Source organism: Malaclemys terrapin, chromosome 12, assembly GCF_027887155.1.
Source record: "Malaclemys terrapin pileata isolate rMalTer1 chromosome 12, rMalTer1.hap1, whole genome shotgun sequence".
Lineage (NCBI taxonomy): Eukaryota > Metazoa > Chordata > Testudines > Emydidae > Malaclemys > Malaclemys terrapin.
Window position 1 is genome coordinate 31,909,994 of NC_071516.1, and position 27,682 is coordinate 31,937,675.

General features: G+C 43.2%; 1 protein-coding gene across 4 annotated transcripts in view; it reads right to left on the reverse strand.

Annotated features, from left to right (window-relative positions):
* Positions 1-11,049: 11,049 nt before the first annotated feature.
* Positions 11,050-27,682, reverse strand: part of PHF20 (PHD finger protein 20) — a 158,081-nt gene continuing 141,448 nt past the window's right edge. For all 4 annotated transcript variants that reach the window (XM_054045843.1, XM_054045842.1, XM_054045841.1 and 1 more), the window contains 3 exons: positions 25,265-25,664; positions 14,751-14,934; positions 11,050-13,885 (listed from right to left, as the gene is read on the reverse strand). In XM_054045843.1, coding sequence (XP_053901818.1) covers positions 13,743-13,885; positions 14,751-14,934; positions 25,265-25,664 — 727 coding nt within the window. In that variant the 3' untranslated portion in view covers positions 11,050-13,742. The remainder of the gene's footprint in view (positions 13,886-14,750; positions 14,935-25,264; positions 25,665-27,682) is intronic.

Genomic DNA, 27,682 nt, shown 5'->3' on the forward strand with positions numbered 1-27,682 from the left:
TCCATCTCCTCTGCCTGGAGGTGTAGCTCATTGCCACCTTCTTTAAGCGTTACTGGTGGGCCCTAGAGTCCTCCTGCGGGACATAGGGAGGGCCGGGGACGCAATCGCCTCCTCCAGGCGGGACGAAGAAGCCAGTATGGTGCTCTGGGTGTCGGCCGGCACCAGAGGGTCCACCACCTGGTTGGACTCCAGGCACAGTACCAAGGATGTACGTCCCACCGACTCCTTCCTCGGGGGTCTGAAGAGGGAGGCCGACGGTGCTTCTGAAGCTCTGGCCACCGAGCGAGCCCCCACTGGGGGCTACGCCGGAGGCCACGGTACCCTTCGGCCGGCCACAACGCTCGGTGCCACTGCACCTGCTGGGCCGGCTGTCCGGGTTGGCCGGCCTGACCCATAGAGGGATGGCTATGGATGGAGACTGGGCTGGCGTAAGATCTGCTTCTGTCCCTGGAGAAGCGGCGGTGCTGGGATCTACGACAGCCATGGGACCGCAATCTCGACGTGGAGGACTGGTACCGATGGTAATAGCTGCTCTGTGAATGGCCTCGATGGGTGGCCCCGCGATGGCGAGATGCTGGCGATTGATGCCGGGGGCTGCGATGTCTTGGAGAAGACTTGGAGGAGGAGTCTGAGCGGGAACTGAATCAATGATTGTGTCATGACTGACTGTGGTACCCTCTCTGAGACTAGGACTGATGGCGACTCCCGCTCCTTGAGGACGAGTAGTGCCGCGAGTCCCGACCGAACGGAACCCAGCCAGTCTGGTCGGCGTCAAGGGTGATCTATCTGGACTCTGCCCCGAGTGGTCACTGGGCAGTGATCGGCATCGGGAACATTCCCTTGACCATGTGGAAGTTGGGAAAAACGCAGACATCTTAGTCTTCCAGGAAGAGCAAGAGTCAGGGTAACTCTTCTATTTAATAATTTAAGAACTCAATAATAGTGACAGGTTTCAGAGTAACAGCCGTGTTAGTCTGTATCCGCAAAAAGAAGAACAGGAGTACTTGTAGCACCTTAGAGACTAACAAATTTATTAGAGCATAAGCTTTCGTGGACTACAGCCCACTTTTATGCATCCGAAGAAGTGGGCTGTAGTCCACGAAAGCTTATGCTCTAATAAATTTGTTAGTCTCTAAGGTGCCACAAGTACTCCTGTTCTTTTTTCAATAATAGTGGGGGATTTTAATTATCCCCATATTGACTGGGAAAATTTCACTTCAAGACAAAATGCAGAGATAAAATTTCTTGAAACTTTAAATGACTGCTTCATGGAGCAGCTGGTACAGGAACCCACAAGGGGAGAGGCAACTCTAGATTTAGTCCTGAGTGGAGCGCAGGAGCTGGTCCAAGAGATAACTATAACAGGGCTGCTTGGAAATAGTGACCATAATACAATAGCATTCAACATCCCTGTGGTGGGAAGAACATCTCAACAGCCCAACACTGTGGCATTTAATTTCAAAAGGGGGAACTATGCAAAAGGAGGGGGTTAGTTAAACAGAAGTTAAAAAATACAGTGACTAAAGTGAAATCCCTGCAAGCTGCATGGGCGCTTTTTAAAGACACCATAATAGAGGCCCAACTTCAATGTATACCCCAAATTAAGAAACACAGTAAAAGAACTAAAAAAGAGCCACCATGGCTTAACAACCATGTAAAAGCAGCAGTGAGAGATAAAAAGACTTCCTTTAAAAAATGGAAGTCAAATCCTAGTAAGGGATATAGAAAGGAGCATAAACACTGCCAAATTAAGTGCAAGAATGTAATAAGAAAAGCCAAAGAGGAGTTTGAAGAACGGCTAGCCAAAAACTCCAAAGGTAATAACAAAATGTTTTTTAAGTACATCAGAAGCAGGAAGCCTGCTAAACAACCAGTGGGGCCCCTTGATGATCGAGATACAAAAGGAGCGCTTAAAGACGATAAAGTCAGTGCGGAGAAACTAAATGGATTCTTTGCTTCAGTGTTCACGGCTGAGGATGTTAGGGGGATTCCCAAACCGGCTTTTGTAGGTGACAAATCTGAGGAACTGTCACAGATTGAAGTGTCACTAGAGGTGGTTTTGGAATTAATTGATAAACTTAACATTAACAAGTCACCGGGACCAGATGGCACTCACCCAAGAGTTCTGAAAGAACTCAAATGTGAAGTTGTGGAACTATTAACTAAGGTTTGTAACCTGTCCTTTAAATCGACTTCTGTACCCAATGACTGGAAGTTAGCTAATGTAATGCCAATATTTAAAAAGGGCTTTAGAGGTGATCCCGGCAATTACAGACCGGTAAGTCTAATGTCGGTACCAGACAAATTAGTCGAAACAATAGTTAAGAATAAAATTGTCAGACACATAGAAAAACAAACTGTTGAGCAATAGTCAACATGGTTTCTGTAAAGGGAAATCGTGTCTTACTAATCTATTAGAGTTCTTTGAAGGGGTCAACAAACGTGGACAAGGGGGATCCAGTGGACATAGTGTACTTAGATTTCCAGAAAGCCTTTGATAAGGTCCCTGTCATGGGATAAAAGGGAAGGTCCTTTCATGGATCGAGAACTAGTTAAAAGAGAGGGAACAAAGGGTAGGAATTAATGGTAAATTCTCAGAATGGAGAAGGGTAAGTAGTGGTGTTCTCCAAGGGTCAGTCCTAGGACCAATCCTATTCAACTTATTCATAAATGATCTGGAGAAAGGGGTAAACAGTGAGGTGGCAAAGTTTGCAGACCCCATACTAAACTGATCAAGATAGTTAAGACCAAAGCAGACGGTGACAAACTTCAAAAAGATCTCACAAAATTAAGTAATTGGGCAACAAAATGGCAAATGAAATTTAATGTGGATAAATGTAAAGTAATGTACATTGGAAAAAATAACCCCAACTATATATACACAATACGATGAGGGCTAATTTAGCTACAACAAGTCAGGAAAAAGATCTTGGAGTCATCGTGGATAGTTCTCTGAAGACGTCCACGCAGTGTGGAGGCGGTCAAAAAAGCAAACAGGATGTTAGGAATCATTAAAAAGGGGATAGAGAATAAGACTGAGAATATATTATTGCTCTTATATAAATCGATGGTACGCCCACATCTCGAATACTGTGTACAGATGTGGTCTCCTCATCTCAAAAAAGATATACTGGCACTAGAAAAGGTTCAGAGAAGGGCAACTAAAATGATTAGGGGTTTGGAACGGATCCCATATGAGGAGAGCTTAAAGAGGCTAGGATTCTTCAGCTTGGAAAAGTATAGACTAAGGGGGGATATGATAGAGGTATATAAAATCATGAGTGATGTGGAGAAAGTGGATAAGGAAAAGTTATTTACTTATTCCCATAATACAAGAACTAGGGGTCACCAAATGAAATGAATAGGCAACAGGTTTAAAACAAATACAAGGAATTTCTTCTTCATGCAGCCCACAGTCAACTTGTGGAACTCCTTACCTGAGGAAGTTGTGAAGGTGAGGACTATAACAGCGTTTAAAAGAGAACTGGATAAATTAATGGTGGTTAAGTCCATTAATGGCTATTAGCCAGGATGGGTAAGGAATGGTGTCCCTAGCCTCTGTTTGTCAGAGGATGGAGATGGATGGCAGGAGAGAGATCACTTGATCATTGCCTGTTAGGTCAACTCCCTCTGGGGCACCTGGCATTGGCCACTGTCGGTAGACAGGTTACTGGGCTAGATGGACCTTTGGTCTGACCCGGTACGGCCGTTCTTATATTCTTATACTGTGAGACTTTAATGCAGGGCCTGAGCGAGTAGGAAAAAACTGAGAGGTTATTTTGACCTTGTGTTAGATAAAAATGGAATGCAGACTGTAGCAGAAAATTGCTGAGAAAAGTAAGATATCTGGAAGGAATATGTATAAACAAAATGCAGATGTTGATCATTATTGTATGTAACAAAAGGTATAAATGCTTGCCCTAATTGGTTATCTAGCGGAGACCTGTCTAGGTAGGGGAATCCCTGCCTGTGTGTACTCTCCCAACCAATTGCAATTGCTCGTAATAAAGCTGCCTTTGGCTTGTTGCTTTAAACTCAGAGTGAGGACTTTGTTTTCTTTCACAACTGAGACCGGTACTGGGCCAGAGGTGGCTGCGGGGATCCCAGCGGCACTTGCCTCTGGAGCGTAGGGACGACATTGGCGGCGCTCCAGACACCGGCATGGACATGATGTCCCGGGCTGCCTGGAGGGCTTCAGGCGTGGAAGGCATCTGGACATCCAGAGAGGCCTGTTCTGAAGGGGCCAGGCTACTCCGCTCAGCTTGAGTCGGAGGTCTGTGGCCCGGTGGGAATCGAGGACTACCCGACATGGGCCTAGCCTCCGTCCCAGATTTCCCTTGGTGTGGCTGCAAAGAGGGAGTCTTCTTGGCATGCCCCATGGACAGGGAGCGGTGCCGACTGGTAACAGAGAGTTGCCGCGTACCAACGCCACGGTGCCAGGTACCGATTCGGAGCAGCGTACCGGGGTCGGGGTCAGCACCGACTCCATCAGGATGGCCTGGAGTCTAACGTCCCTTTCTCTTTTGGTCCGAGGCTTAAACGACTTGCAAATCATGCACCTTTCGCTGATATGGGTTTCTCCCAAGCAGCGCAAACAGTCTGCATGCGGGTTGCTCCTTGGCACAGAACGACTGAAAGAGCATGCCCCGGCCTGGGCTCACTGTCTAAACAGCCAACTAACTATAGGTACTAACGCTGAATGAACAGTTCTGGGGACAAGCTACAGCAAAGCTGGAGCTGAGTAGTTCCGATGCACCTTCACTGGCGACAAGAAGGAACTGAGGGTGGGAGGGAGCACGCAGCTCCCCTTATACTGCACCAGGCAGGTGCCACTCCAGGGGTTGTGGGGGGTGCTCCCCCCTACGGGTACTGCTAGGGGAAAAACGTCCGGCACCGGTGCACGTGGTGAGCACGCACACCTATTGTGGAATACACATGAGCAATCACTCGAAGAACAGAGGGTGGGGGGAACCGGCAGCACCCCATAGACCCAGGCATGTATGTGCCACTCCAGGTGGTGCTGGAGCAGGGCCCCTACAGACATTGCGGAGGTAAAAGCTTCTAGCACCCGTGCATGTGGTGAGCACCCCCCCCCAAGTTGAATGGACATGAACAAGCACTCGAAGAACGGCTCTTTCTGGTCTTACAGTCCATGAATTGCAAGCAAATGTTACTGGTGCCTCAGAATTGAACTGGGTGGGCAAGGTAGGAGAAGAAGAAAGAGCAAGTGAAGAATCTAAATGTGCTTTAGGTTTTGAGCCTGTTTGAGGGCTGAAAGCATTTTAATACCACTGCCTATGCTCCCTTTTTCTTACTATGCTGTTCAGATATGTTTGCCCTACCCAATGCCTCAGCAGGACTCTCAGTATGAAATTGAAAAATTTCTGGGAAGGTGGATTTTCTCCATCTCTCTCCATTCTGTTACCTCTTCTAGTTTCTATTATTTGTGTAATCAGAGCACCCCGGGAGGCTCCTGTCTTATCTCCTTTGTCTCACATCTCTTTGCATAAACATTCTTTCCTGTCATGGGAAAGACTGTTCTCCCACCACTGTTCAGAGCGGCTTGCCACACAGGGAAGTGCTGATCAAAGAGGAGAAAATTGTGTGTGCAGCATCAAGCACAGTAGAACTCTGATCAAAACACTAGTCATGACCCAAAACCCTGGTTTTATGGTCAGTATAAGGGTGGGCAAACGTGTGCGTTGACTTGTATGGGTGGCAAATGATGGGAGTGTACTGCAGTCAGAGGCTGTGTGTTTGGGATTGTGTATTCTGGTTCTGTTTTGGGTATGGATTGTGTTGTGCTGGGAGAGTTGTGTGGATTTGTATGGGTGGCAAATGGTTTGCACTGCAGTGAGAGGCTACTTGTGTTTGGGTGGTGTGTCAGTTGTGGTTGGTTGTGTGTCTGGGGAGTTGTACTGAGGGATTCTGTGTTGTGTGTGGTTTGTGCTGGGAGATCTGTGCTGATTTGTGTAGGTGGTAAATGAGGGGGTGTGCGCTGCTTTGAAGGGCCGTATGAATTTGGGGTAGGGTGACCATGGTAAAATTACTCATATTCAAGTGAGTTCAACAGCAATCGGAACTATACAATATAAACATTCAAATTAACATCAAGTCGACTGAGCCCCATTAATAAGCAATACTGCATAGGTGGATTCTTTTTATTTACCTTATCTTTAAGGCTTTAGGGTTCACAGAGGGAGGGGTGATGCACACACCCCTACCACCCCCCCACAAATAGGGAGAGGTGAGAGAGACAGACTCCCATACACCTCTCTCACATGGCGGGGTGGGAGAGTGACCAATCTACCCAACCCTCCCTGGCACTCTCCGCCCTCCATGCCAGGCTGGGCCTCTGGGATGGACCCGCCTCTCCTGGTACCGCGTCTTCCCAAGGCAACATGTGGGGGGAAAGGGTCCATGCTGGGTCACACACCCCTCCTCCCCCCAGATTTCTGCCAGGTTCACACCAGAATGTGGCCAGCAGCAGCCTTTTGGCACTGTGCGGGAGGGACGGGATGGGAGCTATTTCTAGCCACAGGTGTGGTGGGGGAGGGATGACGTAGCCTGTGTCTCTGCAGCGCTCATCTTCCCCACCCCCCTTGGCTGGAAGCAGCTTGTCCTTTCCTGCCCACACCATGTAGAAAAGCAGCTAACACCTCCAGGATGCTGCTGGCCACCAACATAAATCAGCCGCCTCCTGTCCCCTGGCTACAGCACCTGGGCAGGAAGGGGTTAAGCCCTAAAGATGCATTGTGCACCAGGGCCAAGGGAACCTGACTGCAGGTGAGAGTGCCTATGGGACACAGCAGCCCCATGCTCCCTGGGGGCAGGACCCAGGGCAGGGCAGGGCAGAGGGAGGGTAAAGAGGATGCTAAGTCCCTGCCCCTGGTATCTGCAGGTTTGGGGCATGAACAGGCTGGAAATAGCTTCCCCCACTCCAGAGCTTAGCTGAGGGGCAGAGAGGATTCCCTATGCCAGCACTATTAGGGGCTTTGGCACATGCAGGGCTTGGCTCCTCCTGGTCAGTGCCCTGGGCCAGAGGGTCTTGGGCTTTCCCAGGGCGCAGCTCAGCCGGCGGGAGGGAGAAGGAAGGAGCCTGCTGGCCATGCTGTTGGTGAGCTGAGCGCTCCAACTAGGGGCTGGCTCTCCGCACAGCGCTGGGAACAGTATACGCCTCGCCGGGGTGGTGGTGGTGAGGATCTGTAGAAGCAGTGGGGCTGGGCGCGAAGGGGTAAAGCAGGGAGAAGACAGCGAGAGGGGGAGTACATAAAGGGCTAATGGGTGGGCAGCGGAGGCGAAAAGTAACTAGCTGCTGCCTGGCGCCTGCGCTCACTCACTAGCCACCACAATTCGCAGCCAGTGCTGGCCGGAAATGAGACGGGGGTTAGGGTCCTGCTGGCCAAGAGCCGGCATAAAGCAGGGGCTGGGCTGATGGACCAGCAGGGGGAACAGGCCATGCCTGCTGCAACTTCACCCCATCAGCAGCCTTGCACACCCACCCCCATCAACGGCCCCCCACATTCACCTCCGATGGGCGGGTGGCTGGCAAGCAGGGATCTGGACAGCAGCAGGACCCACCAGTAGTGATAGGGGAAGAGAGAAAACATGGGACAATTTGCCTGTTTGTAAGAAAAAGTTAGGACACCTGCAGGAGGGCTTAAATACGTGACTGTCCCTTTAAAAACAGGACATCTGGTCATCCTTTGTTTGGGGTTAGTGTGTGTACTAGGAGATGGGTGTTTTGTGTGGATAGCAAATGACGGGTATATGCTGCAGTGGAGGGCTCTGCGCGTTTGGGTAATTGTGTGTGCTGGTTGTGTTGTTGTGGTTTTGAAGAATTGTGGCAGATGCGCCAAGTAATCCACCATCTGTGCAGTTTCCCTTATACAACCAATGAACTCCTGCATGCAAATTAGCTGCTGAGTAAGGATGGTAATTGGGTGAGTTAACGGATATCACAATGGTCTGGAACTCTTGGCATAACATACCCTCCAGTAGCCCATGCTGTCACATAACTATAATTCATAAAGTGAAAATGGATGAGAACTTAAAAATTGGACAGTAATAGACCACAAAATCCATTGATGACTGAATCTGGTAACATTCTAAACGAAATGAGCTCTCAATCACCCATATAGCCGTTTCCATGGCCTTGTCTACACTACACAGAAAAGTTAAATCTAAGCTATGCAATTTGAGTTATGCAAATAGCATAACTTATGTCGATGTAGCTTAGAGCTACTTGCCACAGCGTTCACACTACATGATGTCGATGGGAGACGCTCTCCCATCGATTCCCCTTACTCTTCTCGATCCAATGGAGTCTTCACTAGACCCTCTAAATTGTCCACCAATGTGTCAATCCCCAGGTAAGTGTAGACAAACCCTATAGCTTCACAGTGACTCAGACATTCTAGGCTTCAGAGTGACAGAGAGAGACAATCCTGGAATCTTAAAATTCTCTCCTCTTCCAGTGCAGCCTTTCCAAACTTATTTTACACTTACCAACTAACTCCTTTATGTCATTTGGACCCATAAAACTACTTTTCCGTCTGAAAATGGTGTACTTGCTCATTACAAGTGAGCCATAAAATCCTGTTACAGAGACAGAAAAATGTTTTTCTCCAGCATTCCAGTTTGTTTGGTACATACGGCAGCACTTTGCGTAGAGTTGGTTTCACTTCATTTCATGTGCTGCTTCAGGGGAAGCTTTTCTGTATATTCTTCCCCAAGCCCTACTTTGGAGGGTGGGGGTGGGAAAGGGGATGCCTGCTTTGGGTAGGATAGGAAGCTCACATGCTCACTTGGTCATTTCCAGACACAACAAGTGGGTGGTTGCTGTTTTTTAAGTATTTTGGGCCAGGAAGGTGTTCCTCTCTTTCCTGGAGCATTCACAGGCCAAGGGAGAGCTGGGGCAACTACATTTCACTCCCCACACCTTTGCAAGAGGGCTAACACCACTGCCAACCCACCACCCCTGGATAACTGAACTGAACGACTCCTTGGGATGGATAGAAACCTATTAAAATTAGATTTTAAAATGTAAATTAAATAGGCTTATTTTTAAAAGAATAATGTATTTAAACTTACATTTGAAATTATGACAACCTATGTCAAAGCCTAAACTTACTATAATCTATTAAAATATGTAAATTAAATAAAAATATTAAATATTGCATGTTTTACATGTATTACAAATATTACATATTTGCTGAAGTTTTAAAGAAAGACTACACTGAACTGGTGAAATCACTGGCTAAGCACTGGAATCAGAGTTTGCTGAAATGCTACATCAGCTTTTGACAGCACTAGCCTCTTCTTCGGGTGCAGAAAGAATATTTCCTTCATTTCAATTTATTCAACTAGTTCAGTTCAGTGCCTAATTCATCTGAAGTTAAGAAACTAACTGGAAGATGCAAAAGCAGGTAAGCTTGTTTTCCTCTTCTAATCTAGGAATAAAAACAAGAAGATACAAGAAGATGAGATCTACCAATTCTAAAATGTTGAAGGGCATGGTGAACAGAGACGCTCAATTTGCTAAGTACAGATAATAGTTCCTGTTTGTTTGTTAAACCAGTTGGTTTTAAATGCAAAACATGTTTTGATAAAAAAAACGTAAGTTTATCCCACACATTTAAGAGGTAGGCTTATAACACTAATAAAAAAATGGAATTTAATTTAAGAAGCACAACAGAAATTTCCATCCAAATGCAGCTTGAAACAAATCATGAGTAAAAAATTTATTCATCTGATAAATGAAAAATGTATCATTCAGCATTTTCTAACCATAAAAATGTAAAGATTAAGAATCGGAATAAATATGTATTAAGCTATACATAGTTGCTTAAATAAAACTTACGTAGACATAGTATATCCTCTTGTTTAGCAAAAATGTACCAAATTTAGAATCATAGAAGATTAGGGTTGGAAAAGACCTCAGGAGGTCATCTAGTCCAACCCCCTGCTCAAAGCAGGACCAACCTCAACTAAATCATCCCAGCCAGGGCTTTGTCAAGCTAGGCCTTAAAAACCTCTAAGGATGGAGATTCCACCACCTCCCTAGGTAACCCATTCCAGGGCTTCACCACCCTCCTAGTGAAATAGTTTTTCCTAATATCCAACCCAGACCTCTCCCACTGCAACTTGAGACCATTGCTCCTTGTTCTGTCATCTGCCACCACTGAGAACAGCCAAGCTCCATCCTCTTTGGAACCCCCCTTCAGGTGGTTGAAGGCTGCTATCAAATCCCCCCTCACTCTTCTCTTCTTCAGAATAAATAAGCCCAGTACTGCAAAGGCTGTATTTAGCTGCAAATCAACAGGTTTTAATGGTTACTAGCCAATGAGAATTGACCTCTTTTTAGGTAAACAAAGTACAAATGGAAAACAAGATTAAAATTGGTTATTTAAACCAAGGTTTCCTGCATAGTGATTTAAATCATGATTAAAACTGGCGATTTAAATCACTTTGTTTTAAATCAATCCATCCTGATCAGTTGAGGCTCAAGTCCAGTGTTCCGTGTTTCTCCTGCTGCATTCTTTACAATGACAGACATATTTATGATGCTATGAACTCATGCAGGAGAAACTTCAAATCTTGCATTCAGGCTTTGATTGGTAAGTGATGAAGGAACTTCTTTATAAATATTTGGTTTAATATTATACAGGGTTTTTTTTTAAGCCTACACATGTATCCTGTTAATTTTGGTGGGGTTTTAAATTAAAAAAATTATAAAATATTCCACTTTAAGCACTACATGCAGAGAAAAGGTCAGTTTATTCATTGGGAATTCTTATATATGACATTTTTGAAGAACTGATCAATCTAGTGAGCACTGGGTCAGTATTAATACTGCTGAACTACAGTATCTAACTTAGAAGAGCTCTATGTAAGCTTCAGAGCTTGTGTCTCTCACTAACAGAAATGGGTCCAATAAAAGGTATTAACTCACCAATCTCGTCTCTCTAAAGTACAAAAATGACCTTTTAAATGTATAACTAGTTTGAATAATCATTAAACTGAAACAGAAATAGACTTTACTAAGACTTAACCAACAAAAACCTATTTATTTATTCCAAACACCAAGATACAGAAGTTTTCAAGTTTTGCAAATATTGCTCCAAAGCAAAATTCTATATACAACGCCCTCATTTCTAATAGTGCATAAACAAAGACATATATACTTATGTATCCACAGTGCAATGTTTGCTCATTTTATCAAGGCTCCATGTTGCATTCACTTAACAGTGATTTAAAGAAACAACAAAAAGTGATTTGCCAGACCAAAATAGTGTTGGTCAAGAATAAGGAGAGCTACAAATGTGGAAACTTATAAAAATAGGGACAAAACAATTCAGGCAGGGCACAATACAGAACCTTTCCTGAATGTGAAAAGCACTAACCTATTTCAAATAAATATTTTCAGTCATCCAGATCTGTTTCATCAGCAAGGGGTTCCCTATTGTATAATCATTCTGCTAAAGGAAAACAAAAACTTCAGTATTGCTATTCACCAAGTGGAATTTTCTTTGCCATGAGAAAAAATAAACTGGCAAAGCAAACTTAAAATGAACGCTCCAAAACCAGTTACTTGCAAAGGGAAAATTTCCATTTCTGGAGAGAAAAACTTGGGAATTAACCTCTCCATTGCTTTAAACTGTAACAAAGTTGATTTGTTAATGTACTTGTATTTAATTATTTTCCAGTCGGAGTGCTCATTATACAGATTTCAAACAGGGAATAATTTACTGGTAAAACAGTAATCTGATAAAAACTTCACAGCTGTTGTTTAAAACCCTTGTTTGGATACCCTTCTTATCATTTGGTTACAGCTGTTTGTTCTAGAGCTACACAGCATGTTACTCATAATTCAGATGTCATTAAGAGGAATGACATGTTTAAGCATTTGTTTTTACCTTTAGAAAGCGAAGTGACATTTAAGATAATGTAAGCTTTATTCCAACTGTGTTACAGCGAAATAAGTTTATTTTCCTGCTGTACATATGTCAAATTCATTATATATCAACTAGTGCCATAAAATGGTGCGACATAAATTATTCCCTGAAATGAGTCTTGGCATAAAAGCCTTAACTACTACCTTGAGTAGCCTAGTTATTCCATTTTCTGAATGAACTAAACTGATCAAAATATTAATTGTAGATATTGTTATTCCTATGATAGTGGATATTTCAAGTTTACATAGTAAATCATTATTCTTTGCAGCATATAAACTTTACAGATTCATATATCCATAATTAACAATTTGTACACTTCTGGGTCTTTTGATTACAACTGTGCTTTAATTTTAACCCTTTGGTGGTACCATCACAAATAGAACTGTCAGAGAGATCAAGATAACAGAAAAATTCTGCTTTTTCAGGACACCCTCTCAATGCAGAAACAATTTACCCTTTCCCACAGTGAAGTTACACTCAGCAATATTTGGGAAGAAAAAAAAAAAATCACAACCATTATTTATGGAGATATGAGCCGCACGTAAAAGGCTTGTAACATATCAAATACAATACATCAATGTTTCAAAAGGTACTATATATATATATAATGTATCTTCAACTTAAGCAGCATTTTCATCTTGATCTCACAAAATAATACGAACTAGAAAATTAAAACAAAGTATAAAAAGAGACTGAGAACATATACTATTTAACATAATACCTCACTGTGAGGACAGTACCTCAGGCATAGCTTTTGAGGCTTTATTTAAACAAACATAAAATAAACTGATTCCCAAAACCACACATTCATAATAAGTCTTTACAATGAGCATGTTTAGAGTATTGAAAAAAAGTCTACATTTCAAAATATAACCGGAATGGCAATTAACAAATGGATACAAAACTACACATCTTAAGTTTGGAACTTCTGGCACATATCCCATCTTTTAGACATATCACTGTGTACTCTCACAAAGGTGAACCAGTAGCACTAGTTCAAGGAGGCACAGTATGGCCAAATTTAAAAGTTCAAGAATGCACAAGAAGCACAATGTAAATGGATTTCCCCAGTACCTTAGAGTCATGTGATAGTGACATGATAAATATGGAAAAATAATCATTTACTATGTAACTAAATGCAACCCAACTGTGACCTTCTGCTATCTCTATTTAAATTAACAGCAGTGGGGTTTTAGGCCAGTATTACTTGCAAACCTCCATGTAAGAGTTAACAATTAAAGATGGACATTCATATTTGCTATGCTTGAAAATTGTTATAACGTCGTCTATTGATTAAATACTGTACTGTGCATAAACCAGTAGGAATAAAGCATGACCTGACCTGGTATACAAGTCTTTTAAATAAACTCTGTAGAACATAATTTACAACCTTCGTCAACTAAACATTTTTGGCTCTTAGAACTCTGTTTTATCTTCAGTGGCACAATTTTAAGTCAGTTTCATTATGCAAAAAGTTTATTTCATTCAACAACTTGTCCTAAGGAATGAAAATCTAAGAGTATAATTTGTCAGTCTGCTCCTACCCTTGAATACAAGAGTAAAATCCCCTTCCATATTGTTAAAATTGCCTAGTAAACCCCCAAAAGATCAAAAGATAAGAATAACCTTGTTACTGCTTTCAGAACAGTCATACTTCTTCACAAATCCCTGAAGTCAGTCTGCATCACATGCAATCAGCATGCTAATTTCATTTAAATATATAGAGCTGTTTGTGTCAAACACTCCACGTTCATATTCAACAGCAATTTCAAGAGCTCTCTAGTCTCATGTTGAGCAGCAAAGAGCAATTTGTTGCACCTTGCCTAGGTCCGTAATAAGCTGTTTTATACAATGTTTGAGTTGTGGAAGTCTAGCTAGTGGTTCAGGTGGCTCCAGCTCTCCTGTGTAATCCAACCAGCTCTCTAAAACTGCAAAAGAAATAGAAAAAGTTAATACTATTCGCTATTGTGATTAGCTGACAAATATATACATATATATTTCCAAAACCATAAAACTAAGAGTTCTTGAAATAAATATATTTTGAAAGAAACTACAGTAATTTTAACATATACAATATTTTAGAAATCAGAAAACAAAACTTCCCAAATAGTGTTTGGTAATTTACAGAGCTACCATGTGCGTAAATCAATGTGATCATCTCTGTAAGGCAAAAAACATCTCTGCAAGGCAAGTTAAAGAAGTATGGATTGGATAAATGGACTATAAGGTGGACAGAAAGCTGGCTAGATTGTCGGGCTCAACGGGTAGTGATCAATGGCTCAATGTCTAGTTGACAGCCAGTATCAAGCGGAGTGCCCCAGATCGCGGGAAGTGATTATTCTCCTCTATTTGGCACTGGCGAGGCCACATTTGGAGTACTGCATCCCGTTTTGGGCCCCCCGCTACAGAAAGGATGTGAACAAATTGGAGAGAGTCCAGCGGAGGGCAACAAAAATGATTAGGGGGCTGGGGCACATGATTTATTAAGCGAGGCTGAGTGAACTGGACTTATTTAGTTTGCAAAAGAGAAGAGTGAGAGGGGATTTCATAGTAGCCTTCAATTACCTGAAGGGCAGTTCCAGTGACTATATCAAAACCAAATTTACTCCTAAAAACACAACTTTCAATTATTACAGATGGCTATTTGATAAAAACGATGCTGGTATCTTTGTAGATCTGCAGAAATAGGATACAGATCTCAAGACAATGCATTTAGGAGAGAAACAGCATAATCTGAATGGGACAAAAATGTACATGCTGTTTAATCAGTGAAAGAAAATACATTTAATTTACCATCCAGTTCTTTCTCAATGAAATCCATCCTGTGTGTAACTTCATCTTGTAGAGATTCAACGTGGGCTAGAAGGTTAAGTTGCCACTGCAGCTGAGAGTTCACAACTCCTTCCTTGTCTTTTTCCAGCAGTTTCATTTCAATAGCTTCCTCTGAAGGGATTTTCTTAGATACACATTCTCTTACCTGACAAAGGTACATAAGTTAGTATTTATCATAGTGAAATGGAAATACTTCAGCCAGCCAATCAGGCTGCATGGATCTCTAGAGTTACTGAAGCTAATGGTACAGTTTCTCCCCAGTTATCCAGTTCCCTACATTTTTTTTTGCTGTGTTTATGATTTGCAGAATTATTGTATTATTTCTCAATAACTAGTCTGAGAATCCTTATTGGCTAACAGCCGTTGTTAGCCCATCAAAATGCAGAGAAAGTTCAATAATATGAAACACTAAGATTAAAAAGTCTCTATACTCCAGCTGTCCACTAATAAGAATTTTAAAACTCTTTACCAGCAACAAAGATGCTGCTTCAGCTTCACACTCTTGGATGAGGCACAATAACACCAACAACATTTAAAACGAAAAACAAAATACTCAAAAGCAAAAGAATGCGAGTCTGACACTGCAGAAACAGAGACTGTTTAAACAGAAGATTTGTTTCTTGATTTCCTGTCTGGGACTGACCTCTTCTGCAGTCAATATTTTGGTTGCACTATCCTTCTGGCTAGTAATGGACTCAGTTTAGACTAATTCACAAAGTTCCAGGGTTAGCAACACCCCTTCCTTCTCTCTCGCCCCCAGATTACCATTTTAAAAAATTGTATGGAAACACAATCTTTATTAGCAGATTAAATGTAATCTAATAGTAACACCTAAGTAGCTTGTGTTTAATGTGCACATGGTCCCTGGAGAAAGCCAATGGTTCAGATACGGAAAGCACTTATCTCACATAAAGCAGCTCAGTCCCAGCAAGGAAATCTGGTAATAAGCTTTCCATTCTGGATCCTGAGTGCTTCCCCAGTTTGAGATGTATGGGCCATAGCAAGCAGTAAAAAATGGTTACTCACCTTGTGCTGTAACTGCAGTTCTTCGAGATGTGTCCCCCTATGGGTGCTCCCCTTCAGGTGCACATGAACCTCTTGAGCCCTTGATTGGAGATTTTCCATTAGCAGTGTCCATTCAACCTGTGATGCATCCTCTACCTCCTTGTGCCACACACCGAGGCTATCCAGTGATTAGCAGGTCAATGGTCCTCAGTTTCTTATCCACCCAAATATTCTATATAGAATAGTCTAAAGCAGGAGGGAAAGAGGGTGGGTAGTTGAACATCCATAGGGGGACACGTTGAAGAACTGCAACTACTGCACAAGGTGAGTAACCTCTTCTTCTTTGAGTAGCGTCCAGAAGGGTGCTCCACTTCAGGTGACTCCCAAGCAGTATCTCCACTGTTGTAATTGATTGATTCTATATAAGCAGAAAGCCAATGCTCTTTGAACAACCAAGATATGATAGTATGTCTCCTGCAGAGACTTGTGGGGTTTTGGAAAAAAATGGTGGATGAATGGACTGGTTAAGATGAAACACTGATAGTATCTTAGATAAGAATTTAGGGTTTGGGCACAGAGACTTCATCCTTTCAGAATACTGGAGGAAGGAGGAGTAGGAGATCTGCTATCAAGGCTTCATTCTCTCCAGTCCTATAGGCTGATGAGATAAAAAGGCAGTCTTCATAGATAAGGAGAGCAGAGAATAGGTTGCCATTGTTTCAAATCAGAGTCTCATGAAATATTTAATTACCACGTTAAGGTCCCAAATTGGAGCAGGGTAGAGATTCCCTAAACCCATTATAAACCTTGACTAGTGGTGCACAAATTGGGGGGCATGCCAGAGGTTCTCTGAGGGGCACAAAGAAACTGGGATCCTGCAGGTCCCACAGGACCTGCTACTATAATAGCTGGAGCAGGATAAAAATAGAGTGGGTATTGCGGGGCAGGACAGAAGTGAGATTTAAAAAAAAAAAAAAGTAGTTCTCCCAAGCAGCAAACATGAATACCTCAGCCAGCAGCTGCTCCTCTCCTGCTGTCCAGCTCTGAGGTCAGCACCACCACCGATAGCAGTGCAAAGTGAGGGCATTGCCCCCCTTACTTCTGCACTGTTGCTGGCGGTAGTGCTGCCTTCAGAGCTGGGCGGCTAGAGAGCAGCAGGTGCTGGCCAGGGCATTCATGTTGCTTGCGCTGCAGGAAAATTATTTTTTTAAAATCCCACTCCCATCTCACACCACAATACTCACTCCCACCCGCTCCCACATTATTTGTTGAATTTTTGCTCTGATTTGTCCCGATGAGGAAACAAAAGCAGGGATTTCTGACCTCCCTGAGTTCCAACAGATTGATGTGGAGACAGGTTTCCTGATTTGTCCATCTACCTTGAGTTAAGAGGGCACTGAGGTGAGCTCTCCATCCCAATAATGATGCATCTGTTGTCATAGTTACTCATGGAGCTGACAGAAAGGAATGCCTGCACAGACGCTGAGGGTCTAGAGAAGAACCATCACATGCCTATACAAAGCATCTCTGGCTAGAAAAAAGGTCATTTTATGCCAACCTTGGTAGCAGCAGAGACGTATCCTTGGATGATTGGTCATGAAGGTGCAAGCTGCCATGTGATCCAGGCACTGTAGACAGTTTCTTACTGTAGTCTAAGCTCCCCTGAATTGTCCCTACCAGTGCTGACCAAGTTACAAGTCTGTCTGTGGGAAGGTAGGCCCTGGCTGTCAATGAATCCAAGTATGCCTCTGGAAACTGTATCTTTTCTACAGGAGTTAATGTGGATTTTTTTACATTCAGCTGGCAACCCAGTTCCTGGAAAAGAGCAACAGCTGTCTGGTTGGAAGACAGTACTGATCCATAGGAACAGCCTGCCTTTGAGTAGCCAGACGTCGAGGTATGGGAAGATTAGGATTGCTTCTTGATGGAGGTAAGCAGCCACTATTGCCAGCACCTCTGAGAACATCCTTAGGGTCTAAGAGAAATACTTGGAATTGGAAATGATCCTGGCCTACAGTGATGCGTAGGTGTTTCCTATGCAATTAATTTATCGTTATTTCGAAATAGGCATCTTGTAGGTCGAGAACCAAAAATCAATACCCTTCCTTCAGTGAAGGAATTATAGTTGCCAGAGTCATTATCCTGATTTTTTTTAAGGCTTTACAAACTTGTTTAGAAGTCTTAGATTCAAGATTGGTTTCCACACTCTATCCTTTTTTGGTACAAGAAAATACGTCAAGTAAAACTCTTTGCCTTTGTGAAGTGGTGGGACTGCCTATATTGCTCTTTATTGAAGGAAAGAGTTCACTTTTTATCTCAGTAAAAGCTTGTGAGAGGGGACCCTGAAGAGGAAAAGGAGATGGACGGGGGGAGGGATGTAAAATGGATGGTATAAACTGATGTTATGACATCTATGATCCAGTTGTCTGCAGTGATCCTCCTCCAAGCATGTTGTAAATGGGGAATGTGATCTCCAAAGAGGGGGAGGAGGGGAAACAGATGTAGCTGTAAAACCAGAGGATTTGAACCCTTGACCGACCTGTCAAAATTTTGAAGATAATGGGGTGCTCATAGAGGGCAGGTAAGCAGCATTCTTTCTCTGGAATTTGTCTTTTCCTGGGAGGTTCAGTGGGACTTAGGAATCCCAAGAAATGAGCAGGATGTGACCTACCAAATCTTATTTGTAGGTGTATATATGCCCTGAGATCATAAAGTAGCTCTAGAGTCTTTTAGTATATGGAAGGACTCATCTGTGGTCTCCAAGACTAGCTTACAATCATTGAAGGGATGTTTCTCAACAGTGTTCTGGCCTTCTCTCAGAAACCCAGAGTTGGATCCATGACACCCTGCACATAAATACTGCCATGGAGATGGGCCTGGCAGTGGTGTCTGGAACATCCAAGGATGCTTGAAGAGAGGTTCTGACCAATAACTGGCCCTCTGAAATGATGGCCTGGAACTGTTTCCTATGTTCCTGTGGCAGATGTTCAATAAAGGCTGTAAATCTATTACAGTTTATAAAATTATAATTTGTAAAATGTTGGCCATGATTGCCTGATAGTTCTTGTTCCTAAATTGCAGGGTTGCTGATGAATAGTACTTCTGTCCAAAAAGGTCTGGTCTCTTTTGGTCCTTGTCATACAGAATAGACTTGGAGTTCTGCTTACCCTGCTCAAAAAAAGCAGAATACTTAGGGGGAACATAATATTTCTTATCTGCTCATTTACACATTGATGGAAGGGTGGTAGCAGGTATTTGCCACATAGTCTTTGCTGGATGCAAGAGTACCTTGTTAATGGATAATACTACCCTGGAGGGTATTGCTGACTGCAGAATGTCCAGCAGATTGTGCTGTGAGTCCTTGACCTCTAAGAAGAATTAGAAGTGTTAGCTACCCTCTTTATAAGAGCTTGAAATTGCAGAAATCAGCAGCCATGGAAGGTGGTGGAGGCATAATCACCTTGTCGGTAGACAATGATGAAATAGGTGTTTGAAGGGTGGCCTCTTTCTCCACCCTGGCTTCCTGCTCCTCAAATGTCTCCTCCTGTGAGTGGGCAGATTGGTGAGGGGAGGACTGTATGACTCTAGCCTCCTTAGGAGACAGTACCAGTGGTCTGGTGAATTGATGCCGATAAGCAGTCCAAAGATCCCAGTATGGCCATTGGTGGGAGGGCACCCATATGGGAGCGGGGGTGGCATAGGGTTGCTTCCACCACCCTCCTTGTTGAACAAGAGTATCTTCCCTATGACTGTCAAAGAATGGGTTCCTATATAGGTAAGTCGGAGAACCCTGTACAGAAATATGAGAGACTGACTGGAAGTCTCCATCCTACTCAATATCCTTCAATGGAACCACAGAAAATGGTGAGGATGATGGTGATCTGGAGATGGAGGTCTCAGTACCAAGAGACACTCAGTACTATGAGGAGTGAGGACTTAGGTACGTTAATCAGACAGGTGCTTAATGTACCTGAATTCTTGTGGTACTAAGTAGGGGATCAGTACCGATGCGGTAACTGAAGAAGGTACTATCAATTGGGGGTGTACTAATGCAAGTGCCCACGGTATCTGGTGCCATTTCTTGCTCAGTAGCAAAGGTGCTGAATGCGTAGGCACCAATGGTGGGGCTGTGCCAGATGGTGGCAGCCTTGAGTGTTGATGCTTGCCTTCCTTGTCTCTCAGATGGTACCAAGGCCTGTCAGAGCGGTCTCTCTCCTTGAGCTCTGGCACTTCAGCTCTACCAGTACTGGAGGAGTCTTTTGCCTCTATGGTACCAAGCTGAGAGGTCAAGGCTTCCAAGATTGTGGATCTCACCAGGGGATCTGGGCCCTTTAGGAGCTGGCTCCGTAAGATGAGTCTCCACACTCCTCTTTTTGAAAACCTTCCCTGGAGCCTACAAAGTCTTCCCTTTCTCAGGAGAAGCCTGCACTGAGGTTGAAGGAGTGCTGGATCTGTCTGGAGAAACAGATGTATGGGGGGAGAGGTGTGTCTCCTGAGCTGATTCAGAAGCTGGTCAAAGGGAGCAATCCATTGTCAACAGTCTCAGTTTAATCTCTCTGTTATTTCTTGCCCTGGATTTGAGGGTTGGGCAAAAGCTACACTTCTGGGAGACATGGGACTCCCCCAACCAACAGCCACATAAGAATCAGAGGGGTAGCCATGTTAGTCTGAATCTGTAAAAAGAAACAGAGGGTCCTGTGGCACCTTTAAGACTAACAGAAGTATTGGGAACATAAGCTTTTGTGGGTAAGAATCTCACTTCTTCAGATGTAAGTAATGGAAATTTCCAGAGGCAGGTATAAATCAGTATGGAGATACAGAGTTAGTTCAATCAGGGAGGGTGAGGTGCTCTGCTAGCAGTTGAGGTGTGAACACCAAGGGAGGAGAAACTGCTTCTGTAGTTGGATAGCCATTCACAGTCTTAGTTTAATCCTGATCTGACATCTTCATCATCTGGACCCATGGGAAGGAGACCCTGGAAGAATTCCACCATGATTTCAACAGCTTCCACCCCACCATCAACCTCAGCCTGGACCAATCTACATGGGAGATCCTCTTTCTAGACACCACAGTACAAATAAGCGATGCCCACGTTAACACCACCCTATACCGAAAACCCACCGACCGCTACGCCTACCTTCATGCCTCCAGCTTCCACCCCGGACACACCACACGATCCATCGTCTACAGCCAGAAGCCTCCTGCTACAAGACAGGCCCAGAAAAGAAACCTACAGAACTCCACTGGCCATCACCTACAGTCCTCAGCTTAAACCTCTCCAACGCATCATCAGTGATCTACAACCCATCCTGGACAATGATCCCCCACTTTCACAGACCTTGGGAGGCAGGCCAGTCCTTGCCCACAGACAACCCGCCAACCTTAAGCATATTCTCACCAGCAACCACGCACCGCACCATAACTCTAACTCAGGAACCAACCCATGCAACAAACCTCGATGCCAACTCTGCCCACATATCTACACCAGCAACACCATCACAGGACCTAACCAGATCAGCTACATCATCACCGGCTCATTCATCTGCACGTCCACCAATGTTATATATGCCATCATGTGCCAGCAATGCCCCTCTGCTATGTACATTGGCCAAACTGGACAGTCACTACGCAAGAGGATAAATGGACACAAGTCAGATATCAGGAATGACAATATACAAAAACCTGTAGGAGAACACTTCAACCTCTCTGGCCACACAATAGCAGATGTAAAGGTAGCCATCTTACAGCAAAAAAACTTCAGGACCAGACTCCAAAGAGAAACTGCAGAGCTCCAGTTCATTTGCAAATTTGACACCATCAGATCAGGATTAAACAAAGACTGTGAATGGCTATCCAACTATAGAAGAAGTTTCTCCTCCTTTGGTGTTCACACCTCAACTGCTAGCAGAGCACCTCACCCTTCCTGATTGAACTAACCTCGTTATCTCCATACTGATTTATACCTGCCTCTGGATATTTCCATTACTTGCATCTGAAGAAGTGAGGTTCTTACCCACGAAAACTTATGCTCCCATTACTTCTGTTAGTCTTAAAGGTGCCACAGGACCCTCTGTTGCTAGCCACATAAGAGTGGCTGTCGCTAACAGGTATAGCCTCTCAGAAGGAGAAGCAGCGTTTATAACCTGGGGATCCAGGCATGCCCTGCCAGGAAAATAAAAGACTTCCTGACGGGGAGAGAGAGAGAGGAACAAGACAATCCAATCACCACTTATCTCTAACTATATAGTTATCACTAAAACTAACTATACTAACTAATCCTAAACAAAACTACTATAGGAAATTGTAAACACAAGACAGCCAAGGCATGACATGCTCAGGCTCCACCTCAGGCCAAGGGAGTTGAGAAGGAACGGAGGGTGGTTTGTCCGCGCATTCTTATATAGCCTTATTACGCGGCACAAGGAGGTACTAGATGCATGTGCGGACTGAACGGTCATTGCTACCGGAAAATCTCCGATCAAGGGCTCAAGAGGCACATGCGCACCTGAAGTGGAGCACCCATAGGGACACTACTCAACAAAGGAGGTTTTAGAAGGAAGAGAGTGCTAAATAGGAGAAGAATGCACTCCCTTCCCTCAGATCAGAAATATCTGGGGACACATCTTGGAGCACCTTCCTGCTAAATGATGCTTCTCCACAGAATGAAGTTCAAGCCTGTAGCATTTTACAAACATGTTGCTGGATGACTAGGTTACAGTTTTACAGGTTTCCTTTGGGGTAGCTAACACACTTTTTGCCTTGGATGCTTTCATGATGCCGTCCAGAAATGTTAGGTATAATGCACTTAAAGTGAACACATGAGCAGGTGAACAGGCAATGCTAACAGGAAAGTTTCCAGGATGTATCTGTAGATCCTGATGACTCGGTGAGTTGCATGTTTGGTTTGATTGTCTCTCTGAGAGGGTCATATAGTTGAACTTTTGGGCCTCCGAAAAGGCCCAGTGAGAGGTTGGTTTCCTTGTCTCTCTAATGAACATATGAATGGGGCTATGTCACCTTTGATCAAGCCAGGTGTTTGAAGTCTAAGTGGTTAATCCCTCCATAAGAGCAAGGGGGTGGTACTGACCAATGAAAATAATGGAACTTGAAAAAAAAAAAAAAAAACCCACCTGAGCAGGCTAACAGGATTTCTGAAAGAGTTTGCAGCAGAGAGAGAAGGATTCCCCCCTCCCCGGTACACTACCAATACAGACCACAAGCAATGGACTAGATATTGGGACTTAACAAGGATTGTGCTACATTCTGTTTCCTGCCCGAAGACAGACTTCTTATGCAGGAAGTACAAGTTGATGGCTGTATAAAAGGAAAAGTTTCATGATCTTAAAGGTCAACTATTGATCTTGAGTGGCATCAGAGAGGCAGAAGAGTTCTTGCATAAACAGATTAAGGCAGCACAGTCAAATGTTCAATTAGAGAATGATATATGGTCTCCCACAGTATTTTTGCCAGCAAGTTAAAGAAGCATGGATTGGACGAATGGACTATACGGTGGATAGAAAGCTGGCTAGATCATTGGGCTCAACAGGTAGTTATCAACGGCTCAATGTCTAGTTGGCAGCCGATATCAAGCGGAGTGTCCCAGGGAGCGGACCTGGGGCCAGTTTTCTTCAACATCTTCATTAATGATCTGGATGATGGAATGGATTGCACCCTCAGCAAGTTCGCGGATGATACTAAGCTGGGGGGAGAGGTAGATATGTTGGAGGGTAGGGACCTAGACAAACTAGAGGATTGGGCCAAAAGAAATCTGATGAAGTTCAACAAGGACAAGTGCAGACTCCTGCACATAGGATGGAAGAATCTCAAGCACGGCTACAGGCTGAGGACCAACTGGCTAAGCGTCAGTTCTGCAGAAAAGGACCTAGGGATTACAGTGGACGAGAAGCTGGATATGAGTCAACAGTGTGCCCTTGTTGCCAAGAAGGATAATGGCATATTGGGCTGCATTAGTAGGAGCGTTGCCAGCAGATTGAGGGAAGTGATTCTTCCCGTCTATTTGACACTGGTGAGGCCACATCTGGAGTACTGTGTCCAGTTCTGGGCCACTACAGAAAGGATGTGGAAAAATTGGAGAGAGTCCAGCAGAGGGCAACAAAAATGATTAGGGGGCTGGGGCACGTGACTTATGAGGAGAGACTGAGGGAACTGGGCTTATTTAGTCTGCGAAAGAGAAGAGTGAGGGGAGATTTGATAGCAGCCTTCAACTACCTGAAGGGGTGTTCCAAAGAGGATGGAGCTAGGCTGTTCTCAGTGGTGGCGGATGACAGAACAAGGAGCAATGGTCTTGGTCTAGCTTGGACATTAGGAAAAAACTATTTCAATAGGAGGGTGGTGAAACACTAGAATGGGTTACCTAGGGAGGTGGTGGAATCTCCATCCATAAAGGTTTTTAAGGCCCAGCTTGACAAAGCCCTGGCTGGGATGATTTAGTTGGGGTTGGTCCTGCTTTGAGCAGGGGGTTGGACTAGATGACCTCCTGAGGTCTCTTCCAACCCTAATCTTCTATGATTCTATGACTCATGGCTCCTCCTCTTTTTCTTCTCCTCTCATCTCCAAGGCAGAAGAATGGTGCTTTCTGTCTTCTTTGATGTGAGACTGAGACTTGCCTCAAAAGCCCAGGAGAAGTAGTAATCACTTAGAGAGCTGATGTGCTTGGTCTCAGAGTTCACTGAGGGAGCTAGAAACTTTGCCCTGGTATTGGGGACCCCATGAAGATGTGTCACTGTTCCTCAGAGTGGTAAGGAATTGTATAACCTTAGTAGAGGGGCTCAGTCCCAGGACAGAGGGTTATTCCATTCTGAATCTGAAGTCACCTTCACACAAGAGGTGAAGCCTGAGATGACTATCCCTGGCATATCAGGTCTGGGCTAAGAAGAACCAGCAGACCAAGCACTTACCGAGGATAAGGCCTTCGCCACAACACCACCGCTGCCACCACCACCACCACCACAAAAAAGGCAGCTCACTGACAAGGATAAGCCACATAAGGAAGAGTATCTGAACCTTCATACCTTTGCCTCAACTTTAAAGCACCAATCAAATCAATGGTCAAAATCTAAAGCTTCCAACAGGACAGAAAAACCTAGCAAAGCAGTTAGTAAACTAATACTGTAACATTAACTTTCTAAGGTGAAATTTTTGAAGGATGAACTTCTATGGGGAGTACAGCATACATCACTGAGTGCCAACCTGAAGCCACATGTGGTAAGAAGGGGGGCTGGAACAACACTTTGCAACATGCCCTCAGATTGTGGGGAGAGCATGTGCAACCCCAATAGACACTGCTGACCAGAAAATTCCAGACCCTGGAGCATGAAGTAAACATGCACTAGAAGTGGGGATCAACACAGATAACACTCAAAGCAGTCAAGGATTTTCAGAAAGCACAGTAGATTAACCTGGTAAAAACAAATGCCCTAGAAAAACAGGGCTATACCAATACAACATACCTTAGAATAATTATGCTTGGACTCATTCTCCAACTTGTATAATTCTCTGTCCAGATTCCATCCAAATCTCTCTGACAGGGCATCATCTCCATTCTCCCTTATTCTGCTCACGCCATCGTCCATGGCTGAACCTCTGGTTTCCACAACCAGCCTCTGCTCTATAGCAGGGTAGTAGGCCCGAGGTTTCTGGTAACAGTGTTCACTGGTAATATAGGATTCCTCCACAGAAGGAATGGTTGAAGGTTTCTCAACTGTTCCATTGAAAGTTCTATAACTTACGGTCTCTTCTTTGCAGCAGTTTTCTTCAATGTGAATGATGTGTTTCGTATGAATTTTTTCATCCACTGTAAGATGCTTCCAAGGATGACACCAAAGTTTTAAGTCTGGATGTTCTTTATTTCTGTTTACAGATAAAACAAGTAAAAATCACTTTTTAAATTTAAACTTCTTAAAATGACAGAGTTTCTTTATGACCTTATTTTACAAAGAAGTGAAATGAGAACATTCTATTTAAACACATCAGAACTGATGAACTTCCTCACAAGTAAGTTTCCCTAAACATTCTGGTGTGAGATTTCACTTTCCAGTGATCTTTGTTCAGTATCTTTCAAAAGAATCTTTTTTCATTAGAGTCACTATTTTTAATAAAGCTTTCTGCTTAATGCCATGGCATTAGTTATCCTATACCCCACAATGTTTAGGTGTATCAGGCAGAGTGCAATTTGGAACTACTTCAAATTTGGCATGTTCATATCACCATTTTTTGTGGTGCAAATACTTTTGTTAACTTTCAATTATAAAAATGTGTTAAAATAAATGAGAAAATATTTTCAGTTGTTGGTACATCCCCTGAATCATCTATGAATTTTCTTTATGGAAGCAGAAATTTGTTTTCATGTTTTTAATTTGATTGTAAGAAAGAAATATTTAAAAACACTAGAACTGAGAAAGTGTTTGCTCTAAATAGGTGATTAGTGTATGTGCACACAGAGCTGAAACAGTCCTCTATTCATACAAACAAATATGAATTTCATTAGAGTAGTACAAATGAACCTCCTGAAAGTATGGCCAATATTAGATTACAAGACCATAAATCAAAACAAAAAAAATCCCGACACTCCAACCCCTCTATCCCCGACCCCCTCACACATATAAAGACAGCAAACACACCCAGTATTTGGTTTTAACAACAATTCTTTCATGTATTAATAGTTGAAGAAAAACTTGTGAAAATGAACTCAAATATAAACTCTGGGATCAAGAAATTTTCGCAGCAGGGAATCTATTTCTCGGATGAGTATGCCAGGAATTACTTGAGCATTGTGATTTGTTTGACAATTAAGTATTCTTTTCTCTATTATTCTAAAAAAAAAAAAAAAAGTTCTGATTTTACCATGGAAAGAAATAACCCATTACTTAAAAACTGGAAAAATAGTTGATATTTTCTCTTTGTTCCTATATACATGTCATTTATATTAAACTATTACAGCTTGTTTCTTAACAGTAAATTAAAGGAACAGGAAGCAAGGCACTTCAAATGCAAGCTCCTTAAGCCAAATGAACTCTCAGATCACAGCACTGGAAAGGTCCTTCTGGGTCATTTTCTAGCAACCTGTATAGAATTGTCCTTCAAACTAAATCCATAAATCTAATAATACATGTCTATACTGGTTCTTCAATGACCCTTCCTTTGCAAATTATTCCATTACTTAAGCAAAGTGTTTGAGCAGTTTCACACCTAGCCAAGCCTATCTTGTGTACACTAGAACCCCATACCTTTCCCACTAAACTGTTTTCTATTTTTTTTTTCATTTTTTAGTTTACTTAAATTTCCATCAGGTTGAACAGTACAGAATAACCCTGCAAGAATTTATTTCAGCAGCAGGGCAACTGGGTATACTTATAAATAGTTTAAGGAGGAACCAAGAATTTTAGATGAATATGAATACTATGCTTCTGTAATTTTCATTGAATTCCTTCACTTATCCATTAGGGGTCAACAGCACACACAAAAAAAAAAGGAAGCGAAGTATTTAGCAACTTTGGAATGTCTGAACAGATTATTCCCATAGACTAGAACCAGGTCCAAACTAGAAGAAAATAAAATGACAGCCTGGGCCAACTCCTGAAAGAATATTGGAGGAGATCCTGGAGAAGTATTGATCTAATTTGAAATCCAAAGTAACTGAAATCCCCATGCCACTGCACAGTCTATCAAGACTTATCTTCACAGAATAAAGAGCCAGAGACAAAAAAAAATATTCAAACAGCTCTCTGAAGACATGATAAATGGATAATACTGGGCTAAAGATGTTTGCAACTGAACTGTCTGCTATAGGCATCTTATAGGCAACATGATAATTGCACAACTGAAACATGCCTTTCAAATCCATGCTAGAGTGGCTAAAATTTCCTTTC